The following is a 23,137-nucleotide window of genomic DNA, read 5'->3' as shown; positions in this document are numbered from 1 at the left end:
ATCTACAAATGCATACTATTTATTTGTATATGTATATTGGATATAATATAGAAGATTGGAACATGGAACATTTGATAAAAAGTTTAAAAGCACTTAATAAATCAATATTCATCATAATGTAAATGCAATCAGAGATTATAAAAAATGGTCTCAATGAAAATTGCGAAATCTGTGTGCCTTAATAAATTATCTAAGACGATTTAATTCTTTTGAATAAAATAATTAATCTAGTATGTCTTCAATTTTCTTGCATTATGTGCACTTTTATCATTCGCTGCGTTAATCAACATATTGAGTCTTGACATTATTACAATCAGTTTCAATAATGATTTATTAGATACAACCTTACAATAAAAGCTTAGTTTATAAATAAATCGTTAACAAATTTCATTGATGGATTCAAAAAAAAAAAAAAATGAGAGAAAAAGTATCTGTTTATAGATAAAATCAACAATTAAGATTGTACATGTGTTAAAATTAACAAAGATATGATAAAAAAAAGGTATACGTTTTCGTGAAATCGTTAAAAGTATTAGATTACGTTATACCGAGTAATTTAGAAAAAAATGAGTGTTTTTTAAAACATTTAATTCATAAATACTTTCCTAATAATAATAATATTATGATAAGCAAAGATAATAATAATAATATTATTATTATATTATATTCTATTATATTATATTATATTATATTATATTATATTATTATATTTAATAAAATATAATAATAATAATAATATTATTATTATTATTATTATTATTATTATTATTATTATTATCATAATCATTATTAGGAAAGTGATATATATATATGTATATATATATAAATGTTTTTATGTATTTATTTTACATGCTGTATCTTGTTCAACGAGTTTTTTCTTTTTTTTAACATCCGCATTTTTTCGAATTTATATTAAAATTCGTTTCGAGTATAGTATACGTATAGGTAAATCAAAAAATTGTCAACTTCATAGATCTAATTTTGTCAACCGCATGACGTCTCTACTAATTATATTATACATTTGAAAATAATTCTTCAGCCTGTACCCGACAGATCTAAGCATACTCTAAGCTAAGCTTATTAGAAAGTAGACAATTTTTGGAATTATTTTAACGTATTATTATTATTATCATCATCATCGTCATCATTAATTTATTATTATTATTGTAGTAGTAATAAGTAGCAATTCGCTTGGTACTCTAATCGTCTTCTTAATATACGCCAAATCATACGATATTATTATTTGATATATGTGTATAACATCGAGGATTATTGAAAGTTGAAGGATTTTTTGTTATCTAATCATCCTTTTGTTATCAACATCCTTAACTCGAAATTTATGAGTTTGAGATTGATAGGAGAAGTAAGGTATTAAATCTTTCTAATCGATGATCATCATTATCATCTTGTCCGTTAACTGTTGGTTTAATTTTCGATTATGGCACCATAGGCATTTTGTCTTTATATATATATATTTTTTTAATTATTATTATTATTTTATTATTTTTTTTTTCTTCCATTTGTTTACACATTATTTTATAATCACATACATACATCAAATGAAATATGATTCTCTAAGAATTGTCTTATTGATTATCGTTTTTTTTTTTTTTATTCTTCCTTACGTATCGGCTAATCGAAATGAATGAATATATAAATCAAATGAATTGACTTCATGTTGAGTTTATAAATTTTTGAAGTATGTATGTATGTATATATTTATGTATATAAGCTAAACACGTGCGTAAATATTTTGTGACGTTGTTGTTGTTGTTGTTGTTGTTATATTGTTAGCACGAGTTTTTCATCGTTTTAATCTAATCATTCTTTCGAACCATCTCTCCTCCCTATAGCTTTAAGAGCTTTATTAGGATATCTCGTTTTTTTTTCTTTTTTTTTTTTTTCATTTTTATTATTTCATATATATGTATATCGTACATAAATAACTCGAAGGATTTGTAAGGTTAAACTCTTAAAATTAAATGGAATGCACCGTTCAACAGTACATCAAACATAGTAGATTACAACGATCCCGAGATTTTTGATATTTTATATTTTTGTATTATATCGTTGCGACATCGTATATAGTGAACTTTGCAAATTTTTAAATTATATTTACTATTTTTTTTATTTTTGTAATTATTATTTTCGCTTTTGTTTGCTTTTTTTTCTTTTTTTTTTCTTTTTTTTTTTTTTTTTTTTAATTTATTTCTTCCTCTCCTTAATCCTAAACAATTTGATTTATCTTCTAAGTATTCTCTTGAATAATGTAAAAGAACATGTAACTTTTTTCGACACGTTGATAGGTAGAGTTTTTTGTTATCATTAGACGAAAGAGAACGAATAGAGTATGTTGAAAACGATTATATTATTTCGATCGTGAAAATATCTGTTTTATTTTATTTCTTCTTTTTTTTTTTCTTTTTTTTTTTATTTGTTTGTATGTCCACCAAAAATGCAAATTTTAGACAATATTGTTAATTTATAATATATTTACTACTTTTGAAATAATAACATAAAAGAGCGACGTTTAATATGAATTCTCTCTTTGATTCAAGATTAGAGAAACGAGATGTAATACATTCGCTAACAATAATAATTAATAAATGAATTAATTAAGTAATACACATAAAGGAAGTGCGATGTAAGGGAAGAACGATTTAAGTGCTTATTATTATTATTATTATTATTATTATTATTATATTTTTTTGTTTTCTTTCTTTCTTTCTTTTTTCTTTTTTTGTTATGTTTCTCTCTTTTCTTTTTTTTCAATTCTCGAAAAAAGCACGAGCATTTAGAATCTAGAGAAAGAAAAGCGAAAAGAGTTTATGTGTCGTGTATTGTAATAGTAATTAGAAGAAGAAGAAGCACATAATAATTCCATCACGGACGATTTGATTAATTACGCAAGTGTCTGTGACTTTAGTCGTTAGGAAATAGATTATTTATCATCATCATCATCATCATCATGATCTATCGCAACGTAGCTATTAATCAGTAGTTCTCTTTCTTTCAGTCGATGGACGACTACCATTTAGTTGGTCCTGTACCAATGCTTGCTCCAGTTGTTGATGCTATGAAAGGATTCGTCGAAGCAGCTAGGAGGAAAAATTTAGTTAGATATAAAATTTGGTCTATCCTCATTAAGAGAATGAATCAAATATTATACATATATATGTGTATATATATATATATATATATATATATATATATATGAGGTATAAGCAACTTAAAAAGGGATAGCTTATGTGGATGAGATAAAGGTTGTAATCAATATATGCAAATTACAACTAAGTCTGTTTAAAGCTGTGCCTTTATAAGATTTCTCCTTATATACAAAAGTAAACTGTGTTATAAGTACTACTAGGAATGATTGATTAAATTGTTTTTTTTTCTCTCTTTTTTTTTTTTTTTTTTAATGGCATAAAAAAAAAATAATATAACTCATATTTTATCTTAAAAACGATAAAAACTGACCAAGAAGTAAATTATTAAAAGAATGATTAAAAACAAGATACATTTGATATTACTTCAACGGTAATTCTTATGACATTAATTATTTTATCTTTATCAGGAAGAATATATATAATTACATGCAAAAAAAAGAACATTTTTCTATCGATAATTTCTTTGGCAGCGATAGTTCGTGTAATAATGCTAGTACTATCTAAATACAGAAAGTATTTTGATATATATTTTGTTGTTATATATTATTTATAAAAGTCAATTGTGCGTTTAAGCACGTTAAAGATATAGACAATATTCAAACGCTTAAATTATCGCTGACCAAAGGTAGAAAAACAAGACAAAGAAAATAAGTACAAATAAAATGTAAAGAATCGCAAAAATTATAAGAAAATTAAATATTTTTTTTTTTTGGTTGCTTCGTTTTAATTCGCCCTTCTTCTTTGACGGATTAAAAAAATAATAATAATCAAAATTTATTATATATATTTACATATAATTAAGGAGAACTTATATATGATGATTACGCATTAAGAAATTATTTTTGTCTATGAATACATAAATCAAAAAAGCCGCGAAAAGAGGAAAGAAAAATATTTAAATAGCCAAGTATGTATGTACGTCTAAAGTAAGAGAATATAAACGCAAACGAAATCGTGTATATGAATATAGAGATAAATAAATTCAGGCAAACAAATACGTAAACACAATCACCAAACAATTAAAAAATGGAAGCAGCTATTAACCAGGTAATCAATTAACATATATATCATTAAATTAACACAAGACGTCTTTAGTGATAATTAATTAATCATATTTTTCGTACGATTACATATATCACTCGATAATTTTTCATTATTATTGTTATTATTAATTTAAAGCTATATCAAGTAGTTGGAATATTTGATACTATGATCTATAAAGAATTTATTCACGATTTCTCGAAATCTATTCACTTGTAATTTCATGACAAACGTACTGCTTTGTTTTTTCTTTTCTTTTTATAGGACTTCTTGTGTCAGATAGAAAAATAATAATAATAATAATAATAATAATAATAATAATAATAATAATAATAATAATAATAATAATAATAATATAAGCGCATGTGTTCGGCATCGCCGACAAAATTCGAGCTTCTATTTCGATTTGGAATTTATTTTGTGCAATATTTAAAAGAGTACGCTTACGCTTTTTAAATTTGTGCTATTTACGTCATATTATGACTTTAAAAAATTTAGATGGACGACTTGTTCCTTATTTGCCACTCATTTATCCTCCTTTTCTATTATCGAATGATACAAGAAAAAGAGAAATATCAAAAGTGCCAACATTAACTTGGTGCTAAGTAAAGGCTACTTTTTACATCTAAACTTAAGAAGTTGAAATACCGGTAGTATAAATCACACGTTCTCCGCCACTGTTCAAGTTCGTACTCTCGTTCACTGGAGCTGCAGATGGAGGTGGTGGCATGGCAAAGACTTGTTGAGGATTAGAAGTTGCACCCTGCGATGCACCACCCTGAGGTTGAACGGTCACTGGTTCTTCGTCACTTTCTTCCTCCTATCAAAAAGAAATATTTAAAAGTTTTCTTTAAAAAGATATCTTTCATTAAGAGAAAAGTATATTATGAGAAGTAATCACTATCGGCACTCTATGGTGTTTAAAAAAAGCATCATTGGTTTGTTTGGACTAGGAACCTAACCTATTCAAGAATGCATTTAGAATTTGCTTAGAATTATAAAGGACGATGTTACTTATTCCTGCAATTCATAGAAATTTTTTTTTTTAAATGGTTACTTATCCAAATATCTGAAGTGGAGTCAGTAATATTGTATGGTTGTTTTTTTAATAATAATTACATTGCTACAAATTGATCACTTCCAGTACGTGTCTTACAGAATAAGAAGTTTTTCACTATATCATATTTTGCCTAACAGTACTGTAACATCGTATAATATCAAAATATTTCTATGTTTTTATTCTCAAATTTTTACCCAGGATCAAGGTATATTTATATTTTGTATCTGGCATACAAAATAATATGTTAATAATTTGAGCATGCTAAAATATGAAAAAATGCAGCTTGTAATTGAACGTGCAATATTGTGTATGACAATGGTAAATTTTAATCATTTTAGATCTATCAATGACTTATACTTGCCAGTCGATAAGATGTTTAGTCCGGAATTTAACGAGAATAAATTTAAATTTCTTGTAAAAATAATTGCAAGCTTAAAATTCTATATTAATCATTACAACGTTGCGTAGGTATTAATTAAATAGGAGAAATATGTTTGAAAATTATAAAAATAAGCATATTAATGAACATGTGCGATATATGATGTATTACAATATACATTTCAGAATCGTGAAATTATATTGGATGTTTTAATCATGCATGCAGAGTAACATTCAACATATGATAGCTTATGTTTCCTTTATATAATTTAACGAAAAAGAATAAGAAGCAAAATAATATTGAAAGAAAGCAATGTCTCACACAAATACAATCACGTTTTCAAGTTTAAATTTCAAAGTGCAGAATCTTAATGAATATATCTAAATAATAATATTAAGAAAAAAAAGAGTTCTTGAAACTTGTCAATGTGATCAAATTGAGTGGACAAAGGATATGTTTTTGAATGTTTCCAGAGAAGAACTTACCTTTGAGAACCCTAAGGGTTGACTTGTCACAACATCGACCTCCGGATTCTGGTCCCGCTATAATACAACAACAACATAAACAAAACCGCTAGTCTATGTATGCCTTTCTGCAAAACTAAGCAGAATCTCGCATGCTCGGCAATGGAAAATGTTCGCGTGCAATGTACAAATAGTGCCGGTTTGCGAATAACAAGCACAATCAAGTATGATGTTTTACTCGTTAAATAAAGTGTATCTACCTCCATGAAGATGAAATATAAAAAGATGAATGTGTGATCAATGGGTGCTGAAAGGTATCGAATTAACAAAGCAGGGCAAATACCAGATGAATCAATATTATCTTAAATTGTACTAAATATGATTTGAAAGAGTTGCTCTTGCTGAAAATGCACACAAGAGAACAAGAATTGCTTAATTAGAAGACTGACTCACAATGTCCTTTTCTTACCCTATAAACAATATTTTTTCTTTTGTACAGACTGTTAAACAATGACTTTTCTTTCATCATATTAAAAATTCCATATAAGAATATTGTTTTAACTAAATTTGAGATCTTAAATTATAAACTTTATATCTTTGTAATGCCATATAAAATGACACGCCCTGAAAGTGTTATAAGCACTAAACTTTCAAAATTATTGACACAATATTCCTGAAAATTGTTTCTCCGAATTATAACTTTGAAATACTTTTAAGTTAGATGATTGGACTTAGGTGCAACACATATTTCATTATATCTTAGATGAAACAGAAAATTTGTCATGATTTTATATTCGAATTACATTACACAATGTATATATTATGAAAGTGTTATTTTCTGTTTAGTGCAAGACATTAAAAAGCTTGTATATATATATATATATATTGGCAATTTTCTCGTAGAACATTTTAAAACTCACATTGAATTCTATAGGAAGCTGTAAAATATTGAAATCTAATTTATGCATTTAATATCATATAATCATTTTTATAATTTAATATCTCTATAATGGAAGACGTATTGTTGACCTAAGCATTGACCTGAAGTTTGAATTTTGTGTTACAGTTTATATGATAAACTAGTATAAAAGATATTGATAAATAATATTACCTGTAAATTATGGTATGTACCACTGTCTTCAGGAGGTGCCTGTTTGCATTTCCCGCAACAGCAGTTGCAGCAACAACAACAACAGGCACAACAGTAACAACCGGTGATTATTGCACAAAATACAAGTAGTGCCTGAAAATAAGGATTATTTTACAAGTTAATTAATTTATAGATAAGATTTAACATATATAACATAAATCAGTTAAAAAGCAAGTCATACTTTGCACCATCCTGAAGTTACAACAAAGTAAGCATTAACATTTTCTTCTCCAAATTGCTCGGCAACGTATAAGCCAAGAGATCCATAGTTATCGTATATATTGCGTTTTGTTAAATCCGTTAATATGGCGTGCGCTCTATTTATTTCCTTAAACTATAAAACAAAAACATTACAAGTTAATGCAATTTAAGATGATGCTAAAGACATACCAAAAATTTAATAACACAGTCTTGTTCCTTGTAGCTAATATAAAAGTTATACAGGGAGGAAGAAAGTATTTATATATTTATAATAATTGAAGCGCACACATTAACTCTTAATATCATTGATATATTGAAAAAGTTTTACCTTCTCTGCCGCTTCAGGATTATTTGGATTTTTATCAGGATGATATTTAAGCGCTAGTTTTCTGTAAGTTTTCTTTATTTCTTCAGGCGTTGCTGTCTTAGGGATATCCAAAATTTGATAGAGGGAATCCCCCGAAGTGCTATGACATTAATTATTAAATTAATAATATGAAAATATTTTTAATTGTATATATTTTTACATAAATAAATCAAAATATATCTATATCTATTGTAATGCAAGTAATGCATGCAACTACAAAATATCTAATGTCTATTTGGATTTACTTTTACTTAGAATCTAACTTATCTCGAAAATAATCTTGTATATAAAAGAATACACATGTAGACGAAAAAATTTTTTACTAATTCAGAAGATAACAAAAGATTAGTCACACCTACTATAAGTAAACTAAATAATCTATATTTTATCTTTATAATGTCATATGAAAAGATAATGTGAAACTCTTATTGTTGGCAGTAGTTTAAAAAATATGAAATAATGTGCTAAATATAAATTTTTTTACTTGATAAGATATGTTTCTTATAAAAATATGTCAAAAATGTATCAAAGACATATTATAAGGGTAAAACTTTGGAAAAAAGATTTATTTTACCGTAAATTTTATTTCGAAGTAAACATTATTAGCATGTAAAAGTAATATTGAAAAAAAAAAGAAAGGAAAAAGAAAAAAAAATCGATTGTGCCTGTATAGCTTTCAGATCCCAAAGAAAAAGTATAACAATGTTATTTCATAGATAAAAACAAATCCATTTCATAAGAAATAATGTTAATTGAAAATAATAAAAAAAATAATGATCGGTAAAATACGAAAGAATTCGAAAGAATTCGAAAAATCTCGAGAATGAGTTTGTAATTTTTGCTTTCTTTAAGGTGGACATACCCACTTGAAATATTCTGTATAATGGTAACAACGTCAAACTTTATGAAAGATTATATAATTTACTATGAGATAGAAAAAATGTCATTTTATAAAATAATCAAAAAATGCAATTTTACTAACCTACAACTAATACTTGTAATATTTTTTTTTTTACGTGGAAATATCATTCGTATAAACGTTCTGAACAAATTAAATTCAAATATTATGATTAAAATATAACATTACGAGAAAAATATTAATAGAGAATGCATGATAATTTGCGTTACAACATAAAAAAAATTTATGAAAAATTTTGAAAGATCGCTCTTATTAAGTACATAACCTATGCCACTACAAGTTGTGAATTTTAATTGATTTTTTTTCATAAACGAATGAATTAGAAACATTTAATGCATTGACGTATGTACAATAAGTAAAGAAATTTCATTCAAGAAAAAAGTTGTACACCGATGATGTCACGTTCTTACTTTGGTACCCAAAGTATCCCTTTTAATACATAGCGGGTGTATTACTTACGACATTTTTCTCTTATCCATGGTGTTTTGTTAATTTTATAGAAAATACGTCAAAATTGATTAGACTAATTTCGCACGGACTACCGATACATACGATTACGCGAAGATGAATGGTTTCACTACGCACACATTTTTCCAAAGGTTTCTTGCCTATAAAGAAAATACGCGCACTTCTTGGTAATATGGCTTTGGGCAGACATCGAAACCGATTCAATATTTTAGTACCGAAAGTGGACACAAAAGCGTTAGCAAAAGAGCTACCACAACGCATTTACGATCTTGTACGTAAGTATTAGACAAAAAGGCGCTATCTATTCTTGGAAATATATTCGCTACTTTTTGTTACCATGAGAAAGAATATTTATAGTATAAATTGATACTTGTTACCATAGGAAATAATATTTATCACTTGGTCGGTAACTATTATTTTAAGAGAATAAACATTTATCATTTGGTCGGTAACTGTTACCATAAGAAATAATATTTATTACTTAATCGATATAATTATAGATCATGTCGGTAATATGATAAATTTATATTTGATTACCTATAAAAATTCTTTTGCATTCCTACGTGTAAACATCGAAAATCATTCTTATATGGTCAAACAAGATGAAAAATTAATGAAATTATGAATGAAATATTTCTGTAATAATGATAATTAAACTTTTATCGTTTTTATAGTTTACACATTGGATTATAAAGTTGTTTGCTAGGGAAGAATTAAAAGAGAAGTTGCAACGATTAAGGAAAAGTTTTGCTACATTTTATAACGTAAAATGGTTGGATATAATCTTCCTAATAATTTCCTAATGTCGTTTCCATCGATATTGTAGGTAAAATATAAAATAATCTTGATAAATCATATAATCGATAATTAATCTACTTATTCTATTTAAATTTTTAATGTAATATTTCTTTTCCTTGATTATTACGAAGGATGGTAGATGATACGAGTTATGAGATGACGTCGATGTAACTCATCTATAATGAAATCCGTATAATCTATTCGTGGTTGCATCAATAAACGCATATCGAAGCGTGAAATTATGAGAGCATAACGTCGTCTTCTTAATGCTTTAGCACGTTTCTAATTCACGAAAAGATTGATGATCATTTTCTTCGAGGAGATTCTTTTTTTCCTTTCACGCGAATCCCTATACCCTTTGCATTTACTTATTCAAATCTGACGAACTTTTCAACAGGTTAAGAAAATATCGATCGTAATAATATAATGTATATTCATCACTTTCGTACGTCAATCATTTGGGATATCTTTTTTGTTAGACGCGTACGATAGAGTCTGCCAAGTCTCGTATGCTTTTATTTCTTCTACGATCGTCAATCTTTTCCTTCAAACCGTTCTCTCATATACTATATCATATACTAAAAAGATAAGGGATGCACAAATAACCTAAGTCATTTTCTGTTTGGTCTGGATACCGAACATAATTTATATATAAAAGTTTATTTCCAATATTATTATTATTATTATTATTATTATTATTATTATTATTATTATTATTATTATTATTATTATTATTATTATTGTTATTATTATTATTATTATTGTTATTATTATTATTATTAAATAATAAAAGTAATTTCTTTTTTTTTCTTAAATAAATTACAGTAGATCCAATTAATCTCATAAAATCGATAAATAATTATTTTCACGCTTGATAAGACGTTTGATAGATAAGAAAAAAGAGGGAAAGAAAAAAAAAAGGGAAAGGAGAAAGAAATACGTTTTGTATTATTCTGGAAATGTCTGAGAGCAAATTCTTCTAAGAGATACAAAGATTGTTAGTAAGAAACGTAAGCTTTCACCCTTATCGGTCAATCTAACTTAGCACTTTTGTTCTTTTCCAGCATCCTTAATACGGTTACATACTATCAATTCCCTATTTCATAGTACTATATATTCTCTATTCTATCATTTCCCATTTTTAATTTATCTTAGCAGATAGAAACAAATCTATAGATTACAATTTTACTAGCATTAGATACAAATCTATAATCGAAAGGAATTTTTTTATATAATCGCGATTACATACAATCTTTCGTTATAATTTCGTGTTGATATTCATTAAATTCATCTAAGAGAGAGAGAGAGAGAGAGAGAGAGAGAGAGAGAGAGAGAGAGAGAGAGAGAGAGAAAGAAAGAAAAAGATAATGAAAGAAAGAGAGAGAGAGAGAGAGAGAGAGAGAAAGTTAGAGTAGAATTTACTTGAAACTTGTGTGCATAGAAGGATAATTCGATAAGTACCGTCGAATCGTGTTAATAGCTAGGATCTCGATCGTCATTGAATTTGGCGTCGACCGATCGTTCCTTCGCCATCCTATTTATGTTTCTACGGATAATCTTCTTACGAACTATCGAATTGATCATTTACGAAGATCAACACCGATTTGATTTGCTGGCCATCTTGTCGTTTTTTAATCTCTTTAAAAAAAAAAAAAGAAAAAAAAAAAGAAAAAAAATAAATAAAACAAAAAACCAAAACAAAAACAAAAAAAAAAAAGAAGAAGAAGAAGAAGAAAAAGATGAAATTATATAAGAGATAATTATAAAAAAATTCTATTTGCTATTACTTTCTTTTCATGTACAATTTATGATAACAACATGGATTTTAATCTGATCACAGACGTACGATTTTACGATTTCTTTCTGTTTATAATAATAATAATAATAATAATAATAATAATAATAATAATAATAATAATAATAATAACAATAATAATAATAATAATAATAATAATAATAATAATAATAATAATAATAATAATAATAATAATAATAATAATAATAATAATAATAATAATGATAATAATAACAACAATAGTAATAGTAATAATAATAATAACAGTAATAGTAATAATAATAATAATAATAGTAATAATAATAATAATAATAATAATAATAATAATAATAATAATAGTAATAGTAATAATAATAATAATAGTAATAATAATAATAATAATAATAGTAATAGTAATAATAATAATAATAGTAATAGTAATAACAATAATAATAATAATAATAATAGTAATAGTAATAACAATAATAATAATAATAATAATAATAGTAATAGTAATAATAATAATAATAGTAATAGTAATAACAATAATAATAATAATAATAATAGTAATAGTAATAACAATAATAATAATAATAATAATAATAATTGATGAAGGATCAAGAAATTATAATAAATAAGACAATAAAAGAAGAACGGTAGGGAAATAAAAAGATAGAGCCCTTCGTAACGCGCAATTTGAATAGCTCTTGGAGAGTATCGACGGAGTACGACGGAGGTGTCGTTGTCGAGGGTAGAAAGCTAAAGTGAGGGTGGAACTTCGAGATGGAAACGCATGCGCAGGCATATCCCATCTATAAGAGGGTAAGCTTGGCTCGGCTCAACTCCAGTCTAGCCCGCGGTACCGGGTACCGCGAACCTCTTTATCTTTTTCTCATCGTCTTTGTCGTTGTTCTCGTTATTGTTCCTGTTACCATAATTACCATCTTCGTTGTCGTCATCATCATCATCTTCATCATCATCATCTTCATCATCATCATCCTTATCATCTTTACTTCCTAACCAATCTCTCTTATATTCTTTTTATTGTCATCATTCTTTTCCTTTTCTCTCTCTCTCTCTTTCTCTCTTTCTCTTTCTCTCTCTCTCTCTCTCTCTCTCTCTCTCTCTCTCTATTTTTTTCTTTTCTATTATTTTTGACAACTTCCTTCGAGAGAATTATTATGATGATTTTTAAGATTATTAATTTGTGAATATAAGAGATAGATATAGATAGATCCCTTTTCTTCTTATTGCTTATTCTTTCTTCGTTTTATTTATCTATTTTTTTTTTTTTTTTTTGGGACACCATGAGAAGGAAGCAGTATACGTGTTGACATCATCAGCATCATTCTCATAATCGTATGCAACCTAGTTGGAATAAACAACGCGAAAGAATACTCATTCATTAAGATTTTATTTTATTTTATTTGTTTATTATTATTATTATTATTTTTTTTTTTATTTTTTTTTTTTTTTGAATTGTTGAGAGTAACAAGAGAAAGTTTTAGAGAGACAGATAGATGATCTTATGATTTTTTATCTCCGTTAATCGGAGAGATAAAAAAAAAAGAAGTTTGGATTCTTTATATTTTCGCAGCAGTTAAACGTCAACAGGCACGTCGTTCATGGATATTTTCCAGCCTTCATTCTTTAGGATTTTACGGGGATCGCAAAGTCTCTAATCTGATTCTTATTGTATATGTAACCCGTTTACTTGATATATCTCTGTTTTTCTATCTCTTTCTTTATTCCTCTTATGATTTTATCTTTGAATATCTATCGTTTGAAAGATTAACTAGAAGATTAATAGATTAGAATTTTCTTTTTTTTTTCTTTCTTCTTTATTTTTCTTTTTTTTTTTTTTTTTTTAAGCTTTTATCTTTTCTTCATTTCGTTTTATCAACAGATAAATACAAATCATTGTGAAATCGAGAGTGATCTAATCAGATGTATCGTTACATCATATTTTAAAATTAAACGGTAAGTCGACGATATATTGTAGTGTATTTACGTGCCCTTTCTTTCTTTCTTTGTGTATGTGTGTGTGTGTGTGCTTCCTTTTTGTGTGTCCTATTCTTACCGATCGTGTTATAAAAGTACTTCACAGAAGTGCTGCAAAGTGTCGAAGTGAATGTTGTAGTATCGGTAAAACGAACGAATTTACTACCTTGTTAAAACTTTTAATCGAGTATTAACGAGTATTAAAAGGTTGTACAGATCGGGAATTAAACTCGTAATTTTTTTCTTTCGATTATTGTCAAATTTTTGATAATAATATTAATGATAATAATGTATATTTTTTAATGTCTCTTTTAAATATTAGATCAATATTGGATTCGCGTATATATTTATCTGTAGTTAATTTTTTTTTTTTAAGGAATAATTATTTTCATTGATCGCGTATGTAGGTATATCTCTGTATATATACATTACACATATATACATATATAATCATACATATATTACATATATATACATACATATATAATTGCATTGATTTGAAATATTTTATTCTTATTATTATTATTATTATTTTTATTATTATTATTATTATTATATGTGGTTGATGCACTCACGTTAATTTGGAACGTAATAAAAGGCCAGCGATACTCTGGCTTTCGATTTGAATCATTGGATGAAAAACGATTGGCAAGTAAGGGATGGTTCAATTTTCGTAGAGAGAAAACGAGAGAGAGAGAGAGAGAGAGAGAGAGAAAGAGAGAAAGTAAATATAAAAAAATTATTGGAAAGATGGGATACGCTGGTGTCTCTGGCAGGGAAAAAGAGAATAATGGAAGTGGAATATTTTAATTAATATAATTCGTACGCGAGTATGTGCTTTTGTCGTTTCGCTTTGATATATTATAATATACAAATGTTAGTATGCAAACAATGTAAACTCATTGTCGTTTATTAAAGAGAGAAAGAGAGACAGAGATCTACTATTGCATTGTGTTTGAAAGATTAAGAAATTCTACGAGAATTATTCCCTAAGTTGATATGGGAAGTTAGTGATACATTGATGGTCTTGTTATTTCAAAAGGGAGTTTAGACAAGAAAGAGAGAGAAGCAGAAAAACAAAGAGAAAATTGTATGAATGAAATTAATTGTTTTTTTTTTTTTTCTTTTTTCTTAAATTACTTAAAATTTGTACTCTAATAAAGATAATTTTTCTTTTCGATATAATTGTTTTTTTTTGTTTTGTTTTAATCAATATCTTTCTTTTTTTTTTTTTTTTTTTTTTGATAAGATGATTAGCTGAGAATTCATATAAATTTTATTATTCTATATATATATATATATATATCTTTTATTTTTATTATTTTTGTTTATTAATATTTTTTTTTTAAATAAGTATCTATAGATCTCTATTAAATATTAGCTACGTCTGTATTTTACAAATTATAATAAGAATAATAAAAAAGAATTTTAAAATAAATAACATTAAAATAAATATTTTAATTCAATCGATAGATACGATTAATAAGTTTGTTGTATATTTGAATCATTGCAATCGCAATATAATTTTAAATGAATAATAATGTTTTTTTTTTTTAATAAAATATGTAATATTTATTTTTTTAAATACATGGTAATTTCGAATCGAGGTAATGATCGAGAAAGAGGAACTATCGAACGTACCGTTCGATGTCGAAAAGTGGCCTGAATTTGAATGATTCTCCAGGGAGCGATGCCATCGAGGTTAATCGACTTACTAGGTCCAAAGTGTATTTCCGAAATTGTTTTTGAATGATCAAAGGTGTCTCTATTCTATCTAACATATATGTGTGTGTGTCTGTGTGTGTGTCTGTGTGTGTACGTGTGTGTATGTATGTAGTATATATATTGTTTATTTTTTTATTTAATTTATATTATTAATTATTAGAAAATTAATTTTACAATAATTATCTTTACAATAATTATTTCACAATTATTGTCATATATGATAAAGTTTGTTCCTTTTTATGATACAATTATTTATTACAAAATTAAATTTTTATTACGATACAATAATAATTGACACATTATGTAATTATTATTATTTAACAATTTTTTTTTGACGTCTAAGAAAAGTAAGGAAAGAGAGTATGTGATTTAAACAAAAAAAAAATAAAAAAATATGTACTTGAGTTAACATTTTTCTTTGAGATAATCTAACAAATACATACACTTCCCGTAAGTGGAAACGTTTGTTAGATAAAATATTTTATTTTGTCTTGTACAAGATCGATCATCCTTTTTGCTCGTATTCGCGGACGAGAATCAGGATGAATCTCTCACGAGAAGTTTTGCCCGGGCCATTAATTTTCAGAGGACGCACGCGTTGAACCGTACTTTTTCTCTTTATACATTTTCCCTGAAGCGTTGCTCCAAAAGAGAAAGAGAAAAAGAAAAGAAATAGAAATATACATCGAACTATTGGCTGGATATTTGTAACTCGTCTGGAATTAAATGACGTGAAAATTATTCGATGATAATATGAAAACAAAAAAAGCATTTGTATTATCTTCCTTCTTTTCTAATAAATAAATAAATACATAAATATTTATTTATCATGAAAATAATTGTAATTTCAATTTTAATATTTAAATATAGGTATTAGTCTATTTTTTAAAATTTAAATATTTATTATTTATCTATTATTAATCTAATTTTAATGTATTTAGTTTGTAATATCTAGAAAAAAAAAAAATATATATATATATATAAACGTCATCTTTTAATTTGTTAAATATGAAAATCTAATTAAAATATATTTCTCATAATAATTTGTAGATTTAATATATATATATATATATATATCTATATATATTATCTAGATATTCTTAGAATAGTCTGATGAATGACAGATTTAATTCCCTTGTGAGTCAAGTATCTGTTGCTGGACATTCCTTCGTAAAGGGACTTACTTTTGTGTGGCTAGTAGCCAAACGATTTCAATAGATCTCTCTAGAGAATAACTGAACGGTAGAGAATGCAGATCTACTGGGTGGACTAAAAGTTTCTAGATTATTTCAACAATTTTTTATAGCTCAATCTTATTTTCAGATTGTAAGATCAAAAAAATAAGAATTTAAAAAGTCTTGAAAAAGAGTAATTGATTTTTTAAGTTATCTAGAAACTAATCTAGAAACTTTTGATTTACACTGTAGTATATTTAAATATTCTAAAGAATTTTAAATTCATTCATAGGATACATGATCTGATTTGATCTATATCGAATACGATTGATTCTCTTTTTCTCTTTATCTCTCTTTTTTTTTTCGATTTACTTTCAAAAGCTTCGAGAAAGAGAGAGAGAGAGACAGAGAGAGAGGGAGAAAGAAAGAGAGAGAAAGAGGAAGAGGAAGAAAAAGAGTTGAACTTTCTTATCTCGATAGAACGATTTCACGTTTTCCACAAGTTTAGAAGGAAAACTTCATTTCAGACTAAAAGTTTTTTAGGCTAACTACAAATTGACAACTTTTGGGAAATCGCAAAGTTAAGGTGGAAATAATAAACTTAAAATCTTAGCTAAAATCAAATAGTTTTTGGATAATCGATTTCTCTTCTTTTCTTTTTTTTTTTTTCTTTTTTTCTTTTTTCTTTACAGTTTCATTGGGTAATTACTATATGTTCTTTTTTTGAACTTTAAATAAGTATAAGTTATACTCGATTAAAAAATATAAAAAAGAAAAAGAAAATTTTTTTTTGCATATAAAGTAGTAATTAATTTTATGATAATAAAATAAAATAAATGTTATAAAATATAAACGTATAAATAAAGGTGTGAAAAATTATTTAGATTTCGAATTATCTTAGAATTTAGATTTGATACAAATTACAAATGGTTAAATTTAAAATAAATACAATATTATAATATAGAGATTTAATATCTTTTTATTATATTTTCTAAAATACTCTCTTTGACTTTATATGTGATTTTTAACATGAGGTAAACGAAGCCCCTGTCGGAGAATTCATCGGAGATCTTCTACGTAGAAATGGTTGGGAGTCTTTTCGATAGGTAAAATTTCAATAAGCGACATCCAGACGAATCCCAGGCTCGTTCCAATTTCGTCGAGTACGAATTCGAATCCCTCGTAGGATTTTACTATGAACGAATAACGCTTTCGAGAATCGATTTGGATTGGAATCTTCGATGATGTTCCTCTCGTATTTTTACTCCTATACACACTTTCATACATACACACACATAGACACACACATACAGAGTGGGCCAAAAGTTTTTAAATAGGCAAATCAATTATTCTAATGGGAAAATTAATTACATTGTCTCGATTTTAAAACAATAATTTATTCGACTTAAAAAAAAAAAAAGAAAAAAAAAAGAATTGAAAAATTATCTAGTAACTTTTCATACATCTAGAAAAAGAAACTAGGAAAATCGCATAAGATCTTTTGACCCATCTTGCATATATTACTCTCTTCTTTTTATTTTCTCTTTTTCACTTAAAAAATTTTATTTTTATTTTTATATTTCGTAAATAAGAAAAATTTTTCGGCTACAGTCAAACTGAAAAAGACAAAAGGAGAAGATAAGGGAGAAGAAGATGTGAATTTAGAAGAAAGATAAAAGACAGAAGAGAAATCACATTTGTTCTCACATTTAGGATGTCAATACGACAGAACTTTTTTCGTTCGACTCTTTTGTCCTTATCAAATGGTTCCTTTCTTCCTTTCGTGATCGTTCATCGTTATTCTTACCTTTACTTTAGCTTATCCTTACCTTTACCTTCTTGGTTAAACTCCGGTTGGAACATTTCAAACTGGTCGTCTCAACATTGGATTGACATGGGAAGGAAAGAAAAAAAAAAAAAAAAAAAAAAAAGAAAGAAAAAAGAAAAAAAAGAAGAAAAGAGAAAATAAAAATCTAATCGAATAATCTCTTTTATTCAATATATTTTCAATTTGCGACGTATTGTGTTTTATTTTATTAAGAAATTCTAAAATAAAGTATTCAAGAATGTATAAATAATATTATCGAAGAATTAAAGATCGAGATATAAAATAAATATCTAATATTTTTGTTAAAAATTAAAGAATAATAACAAAATAAATTTTTCGAATTGATTGTCACTTTGATAGTAGACTCGTGTCAATTAGACCAAACTCATTGGAGTGTTATTGCCAAGAAAGTTTTTCTTTTCCTCTCTTTCTCTCTTCCTCTCTCTCTCTCTCTCTCCCTCTCTCTCTCTCTCTCTTTCTCTTTCCATTTGGTCCACATGGAATAAGATACGTGTATCCACTTTTCTCAGTTATTCCAGTGGGATGGTGTAAAAGAAAATACTCGAGGAAAAATGTCCCGACGAATGTCGATGAGAAATTTGTCGGAGATTATATGTCCTACTATTTTATCCTACTCTAGTCGATGGGTCTTTCACCTTTGACCTTTTTCGTTCTCGTCCTTCCAGGAGAAGAGATTATGGAGATCGTCTCTTGAAGTCACTGAAAAGAGAGAGAGAGAGAGAGAGAGAGAGAGAGAGAAAGAGAGAGAGAGAGAGAGAGAGAGAGAAAGAAAGAAAGAGATAAAAAGAGAGACCATAAGAGCAAACGAATGCGCATATTCGAGTATTTTTTTAGCCTCTTACGTTCATACCATCGTTCGTTCTCGTTTCTATTCCACTTTTTCTCTATTCTAAAACTTCCAAAGCACGACCAAAAATAATTGATTTTCGTATGGTGGATTTTTATATTTTAATTAATTTTTCTGTTCTTTCCTTTTCGACCGTATAAAGATGAAATTGGAGGGATAAACATATTGTAGAAGTAAAGGGTGAATAAAAATTTCTTCGATAATTTTAAAATTCTATTTACTTTACTTCGAAACTGTTTATTAATCGATCTTATTTTCAAATTGTAAAATTACAAAGTCAACTGTAACCACAGTTATAAGATTAAAAAGTTTCGTAAAAGAATAATTACTTTTTTAAAATCAATTCGAGCCTTTAATTATATTATTTATACTTTTATATTGCATTCGTATATATTTTATATGAGATTTTTCTTAGATTTTATTAATTGAAATGAAAAATATAATTAAATAATATATAGTTAATAAAGGTTGTTAGAAATTTTCAATTAAAAATGATATAATAGCGGCCGTTCGCATTCCATGACATGAGAACGGTGAAAAAAGGGTGGACAGTGTCTAGAACGATAAATGGAAGAAACAAAAAAAGAACGACTTTTAAAAAGAGCTACCTACGTAGCTGCAAAGATTTTTCTTTTCTTGATGAAAGCCGAGAGAAGGAAAGATGGACGTGAGAAAGCATTATCGCTTATACGCGAACAACTAACTATCACTGTGACGTTGCGTTTTTGTTAGAGATGTTTCCCTCGATTCAAAGGAACAGACCTTATCCAACCCCCCGTCACCCTCGACCACTCCCCTCACAATCTTAAACATCTACTATGATACTTTACTAGTAAGATAGATTAGCATTTTCGAAGAGATGAAGTATCTACAAACATGGAGAAATGAAAAGAAAGAAAAATAAAATGATTTACTTTACTTAAGGCCTTTCATATCGACGATCGTCTTCATAAATTTTATTTATTTGATTCATTCGATTCTTCTCTTTTTTTTTTTCCTTACGCTTGCACACTCGAATTAGATTTCGATTAGAGGTTTATCAAAATCGTTTATGTTTCTTAAAAATATATATATATATATATATACACACACACATTATATATATATATATATATATATATATATATATATATTCATATATTTCTAAATATATTAACATAATATTTTATATATATATATAGTATAAATTAAATTGTATAATATAAATATTTTGCCAGTTTATATATAATAATAAATTATAATGTAAATGTAGCCTCACATAAAAACACAAATATGTGATAAGATTATTCATAAGTAATAAAAATTAATAGTCCAATATAGATATTAGCAATAATATTTTATAGATTTTATTTGTACAAAAATAGTCTGACAAGTATAATAAGATTAGATATGAATTAATATAAATAAATTTTAAATTATCTCTTACTCTTTCTCTTCCTCTTGAATCGCGTGCGATTTCTGTGAGCTTTTTATTTTTTCTTAATTAGTTTTATCATTAATATTATTAATAAAAGAGAGTTCATGTTTTGAAGAACATAATAAAATTGTTGTATCTATGTAAATAGGTGATCGATCATGTTTCTCGAAGGACGGATTGAGAGTCAACTGGGAATTTCCATTTCCGTTTCCCGTAGGAAACATTTCACCTTGAAGTAACGATCGCTAGATCGTTCATAAGCAATTTCCAAGTAGAAATTTCCTTCTCTCTCTCTATTTCTCTCATACGTTCGTTATTTCTGCTTTTTCCTTTCTCTCTTTTCCACTTGGAATTCGATTATAGAGAATTTTTTTACGTTCGTACATTTTATAATAGATCCGAAACAATCATCGGAAAAAAATCTTGCAGGGTAAATCGTGCCAATTTTTGTTGTTATTGTTTGCTAAACAACTCCCTTTCCCTGAAACACCATTCTATGACATAACAGGAAATTTCTCTGCAATTCCATTCCATTCCATACCGTTCCATGTCGTACCATGTCCTGTCCTATCCTGAGAGTGACTCAACACAATTTTCATCGAAATGATTGAAAATCCTGTAGTTTCGAATTTCTTTTTGCTAAGATAAGATAAGATAAATTAAGTTAATAAGAATTTATTTACAAAAATTGTTTATAATAAATTGTTAATTAATTATTAACAATACATTGAGAATGTGAAAAGAATTCTGCCCTTTAAAATGATATTTATTTCAAGTCTTTAAGAATTTTACTTTCGGAGATATTCTCATATAAATGAAAAATTGTTTCTTCGTTAAATAAATAATTTGTTTATTAACAATTTATTAATTTATGTAATTTTATAAATCTTTGAATATGTTTTTTTTTTTTGACAAAATAAGATCAATTTAATTCGTAAGTATTTGTTTATAACAAATTGTTAATTAATTATTTACAATAAGTCGAAAAAATAGAGAAAATTTTGCCCTTTAAAATGATATTGGTTTCAATTCTCTATGACTTTTAATTTTGGAAATATTCCCATTTAAATAAAAAAGATTTATTACGTTGATAGACTAACTTACATAATTTCATTCATATTAGCGTGATGCCACCTTGACCTACATAAATTTCGAAAATTTACGCACTCTAAGTGATCGAATTACTACTACTGTATTATTACTACGAACAGCTGTACTATAAAAATTATGAATGGAAAGCTTTAAAAGGCGATATCTTCGAAACTAAAAGTCGTAGAGACTTGAAACATATTTTCAAGTGTAATATATTCTTTATTAATTTAAATAATGTAATAATATTGTTATAATAAAGTCGATTTTGTAAATAATTTCTGAAATAGAATTTTTTTTTTTCTTCTTTTTCATTATTCGTAATAAGTACATAATTACGATTAATTCTAATTTTAATTTTTATTATAATTATATAAATTTTATTTTATTTATTTATATAAAATTAAGGGATAAAAAAAGATCTATTAATAGTCGCCATTGTACATTGAAATTTGAAACAAACTCTTATACAAGATATACATATACGATAAAAACTTAGAGATAAAAATTAGATCATAGAGAATTAAAAAAAAAAAAATATATATATATATATCTATCTATAATATTCTCTTGTTCTTCCATCGACACTTTTATCACATCAACAAATTCACTTCTTCTTTCTCTCTCTTTTTCTTTCGTCAGTATGACAAAGATAAGACTATGTCAGCGTATCGTTTTACGGATAATGGTCGATGCAAGGGTCAGCTTCTTGGTTTTAACCCATATCGACTTCGACGCTGTTAAGATGTGAAAAAAGAGAATTCGGCTTACCTTACGTTTCTTGATGAAAGAAAGAGAACTAAATAAAGAAAAAAAATACGAGAAAGAAATATAGAGAAACTTCTATTCTTAAAGTTGCAAGAAAATTCGTTGCACGCTCTTTCACTGTTACATTGGAAGTACAACATAATAGTATTTTCTACTTGGTGCAATTTTCTTCTCGACCTCGTTTTCTATTTTTTTTCTCTTTTTTTTTTTTTATTTTTTTTTTATTTTTTTATTTTTTTTTTTATTAATTCTCTTTCATTTTTCTCACTTCTTTTACTTTTTAGATTGCTAAACTATAGGAACTTAGGAATTTTTTTATAATCTGATATGAAAATGGGCCAACTAATATTTATGGATATTAATATTCGATTTCTTAGAAATAGATTCATTAACACATACATACACACACACATATATATATATATATATATATATATATATTGTTTAAATTAATGATAAAAGTATATAATCTTTAAAA

At 26.3% G+C, this 23,137-nt stretch overlaps 2 protein-coding genes across 8 annotated transcripts in view; one reads left to right on the top strand and one right to left on the bottom strand.

Annotated features, from left to right (window-relative positions):
• Positions 1-1,632: 1,632 nt before the first annotated feature.
• On the bottom strand, positions 1,633-9,447 carry LOC118449386 (dnaJ homolog subfamily C member 5). 2 transcript variants are annotated; one of them, XM_035883876.2, is made up of 7 exons: positions 9,208-9,446; positions 7,791-7,929; positions 7,443-7,595; positions 7,223-7,354; positions 6,133-6,189; positions 4,857-5,028; positions 1,633-3,098 (listed from the first exon to the last, which is right to left on the bottom strand). In XM_035883876.2, exons 1-7 carry the CDS (start codon positions 9,225-9,227, stop codon positions 3,028-3,030), a joined length of 744 nt encoding a protein of 247 aa, XP_035739769.1. In that variant the 5' UTR covers positions 9,228-9,446; the 3' UTR covers positions 1,633-3,027. The 2 variants fall into 2 exon arrangements, with proteins under 2 accessions (XP_035739769.1, XP_035739770.1); XM_035883877.2 differs by lacking the exon at positions 6,133-6,189 and having other exon boundaries at positions 9,208-9,447.
• A 3,513-nt stretch (positions 9,448-12,960) lies between these two features.
• The window catches only part of LOC118449354 (metabotropic glutamate receptor 8), a 36,026-nt gene continuing 25,849 nt past the window's right edge, over positions 12,961-23,137 (top strand). For 2 of the 6 annotated variants that reach the window (XR_014983302.1, XM_085662761.1), the window contains exons 1-2: positions 13,418-13,483; positions 13,695-13,768. The gene's annotated coding sequence lies outside the window, so the exon portion shown is untranslated. Of the gene's footprint in view, positions 13,148-13,296; positions 13,484-13,694; positions 13,769-14,409; positions 14,442-15,396; positions 15,549-23,137 lie in introns of those variants that run through there. The other 4 variants (XM_085662757.1, XM_085662758.1, XM_035883811.2 and 1 more) reach the window with 4 other exon arrangements.

This window comes from Vespa mandarinia, chromosome 19 (genome assembly GCF_050613455.1).
Source record: "Vespa mandarinia isolate Hongniang chromosome 19, ASM5061345v1, whole genome shotgun sequence".
NCBI lineage: Eukaryota > Metazoa > Arthropoda > Insecta > Hymenoptera > Vespidae > Vespa > Vespa mandarinia.
This window is presented reverse-complemented; position numbering and strand designations above follow the sequence as displayed.

Bases quoted from the DNA above. Each gene is read 5' to 3' on its own strand.
- LOC118449386 (XM_035883876.2), bottom strand. From the start codon at position 9,227: ATGGATAAGAGAAAAATGTC. The intron at 6,190-7,222 runs GTAATATTATTT...GTTGTATTATAG, and splicing joins GTACATACCATAATTTACAG to CGGGACCAGAATCCGGAGGT. The intron at 5,029-6,132 runs GTAAGTTCTTCT...TCTTTTTGATAG, and splicing joins AACCCTTAGGGTTCTCAAAG to GAGGAAGAAAGTGACGAAGA.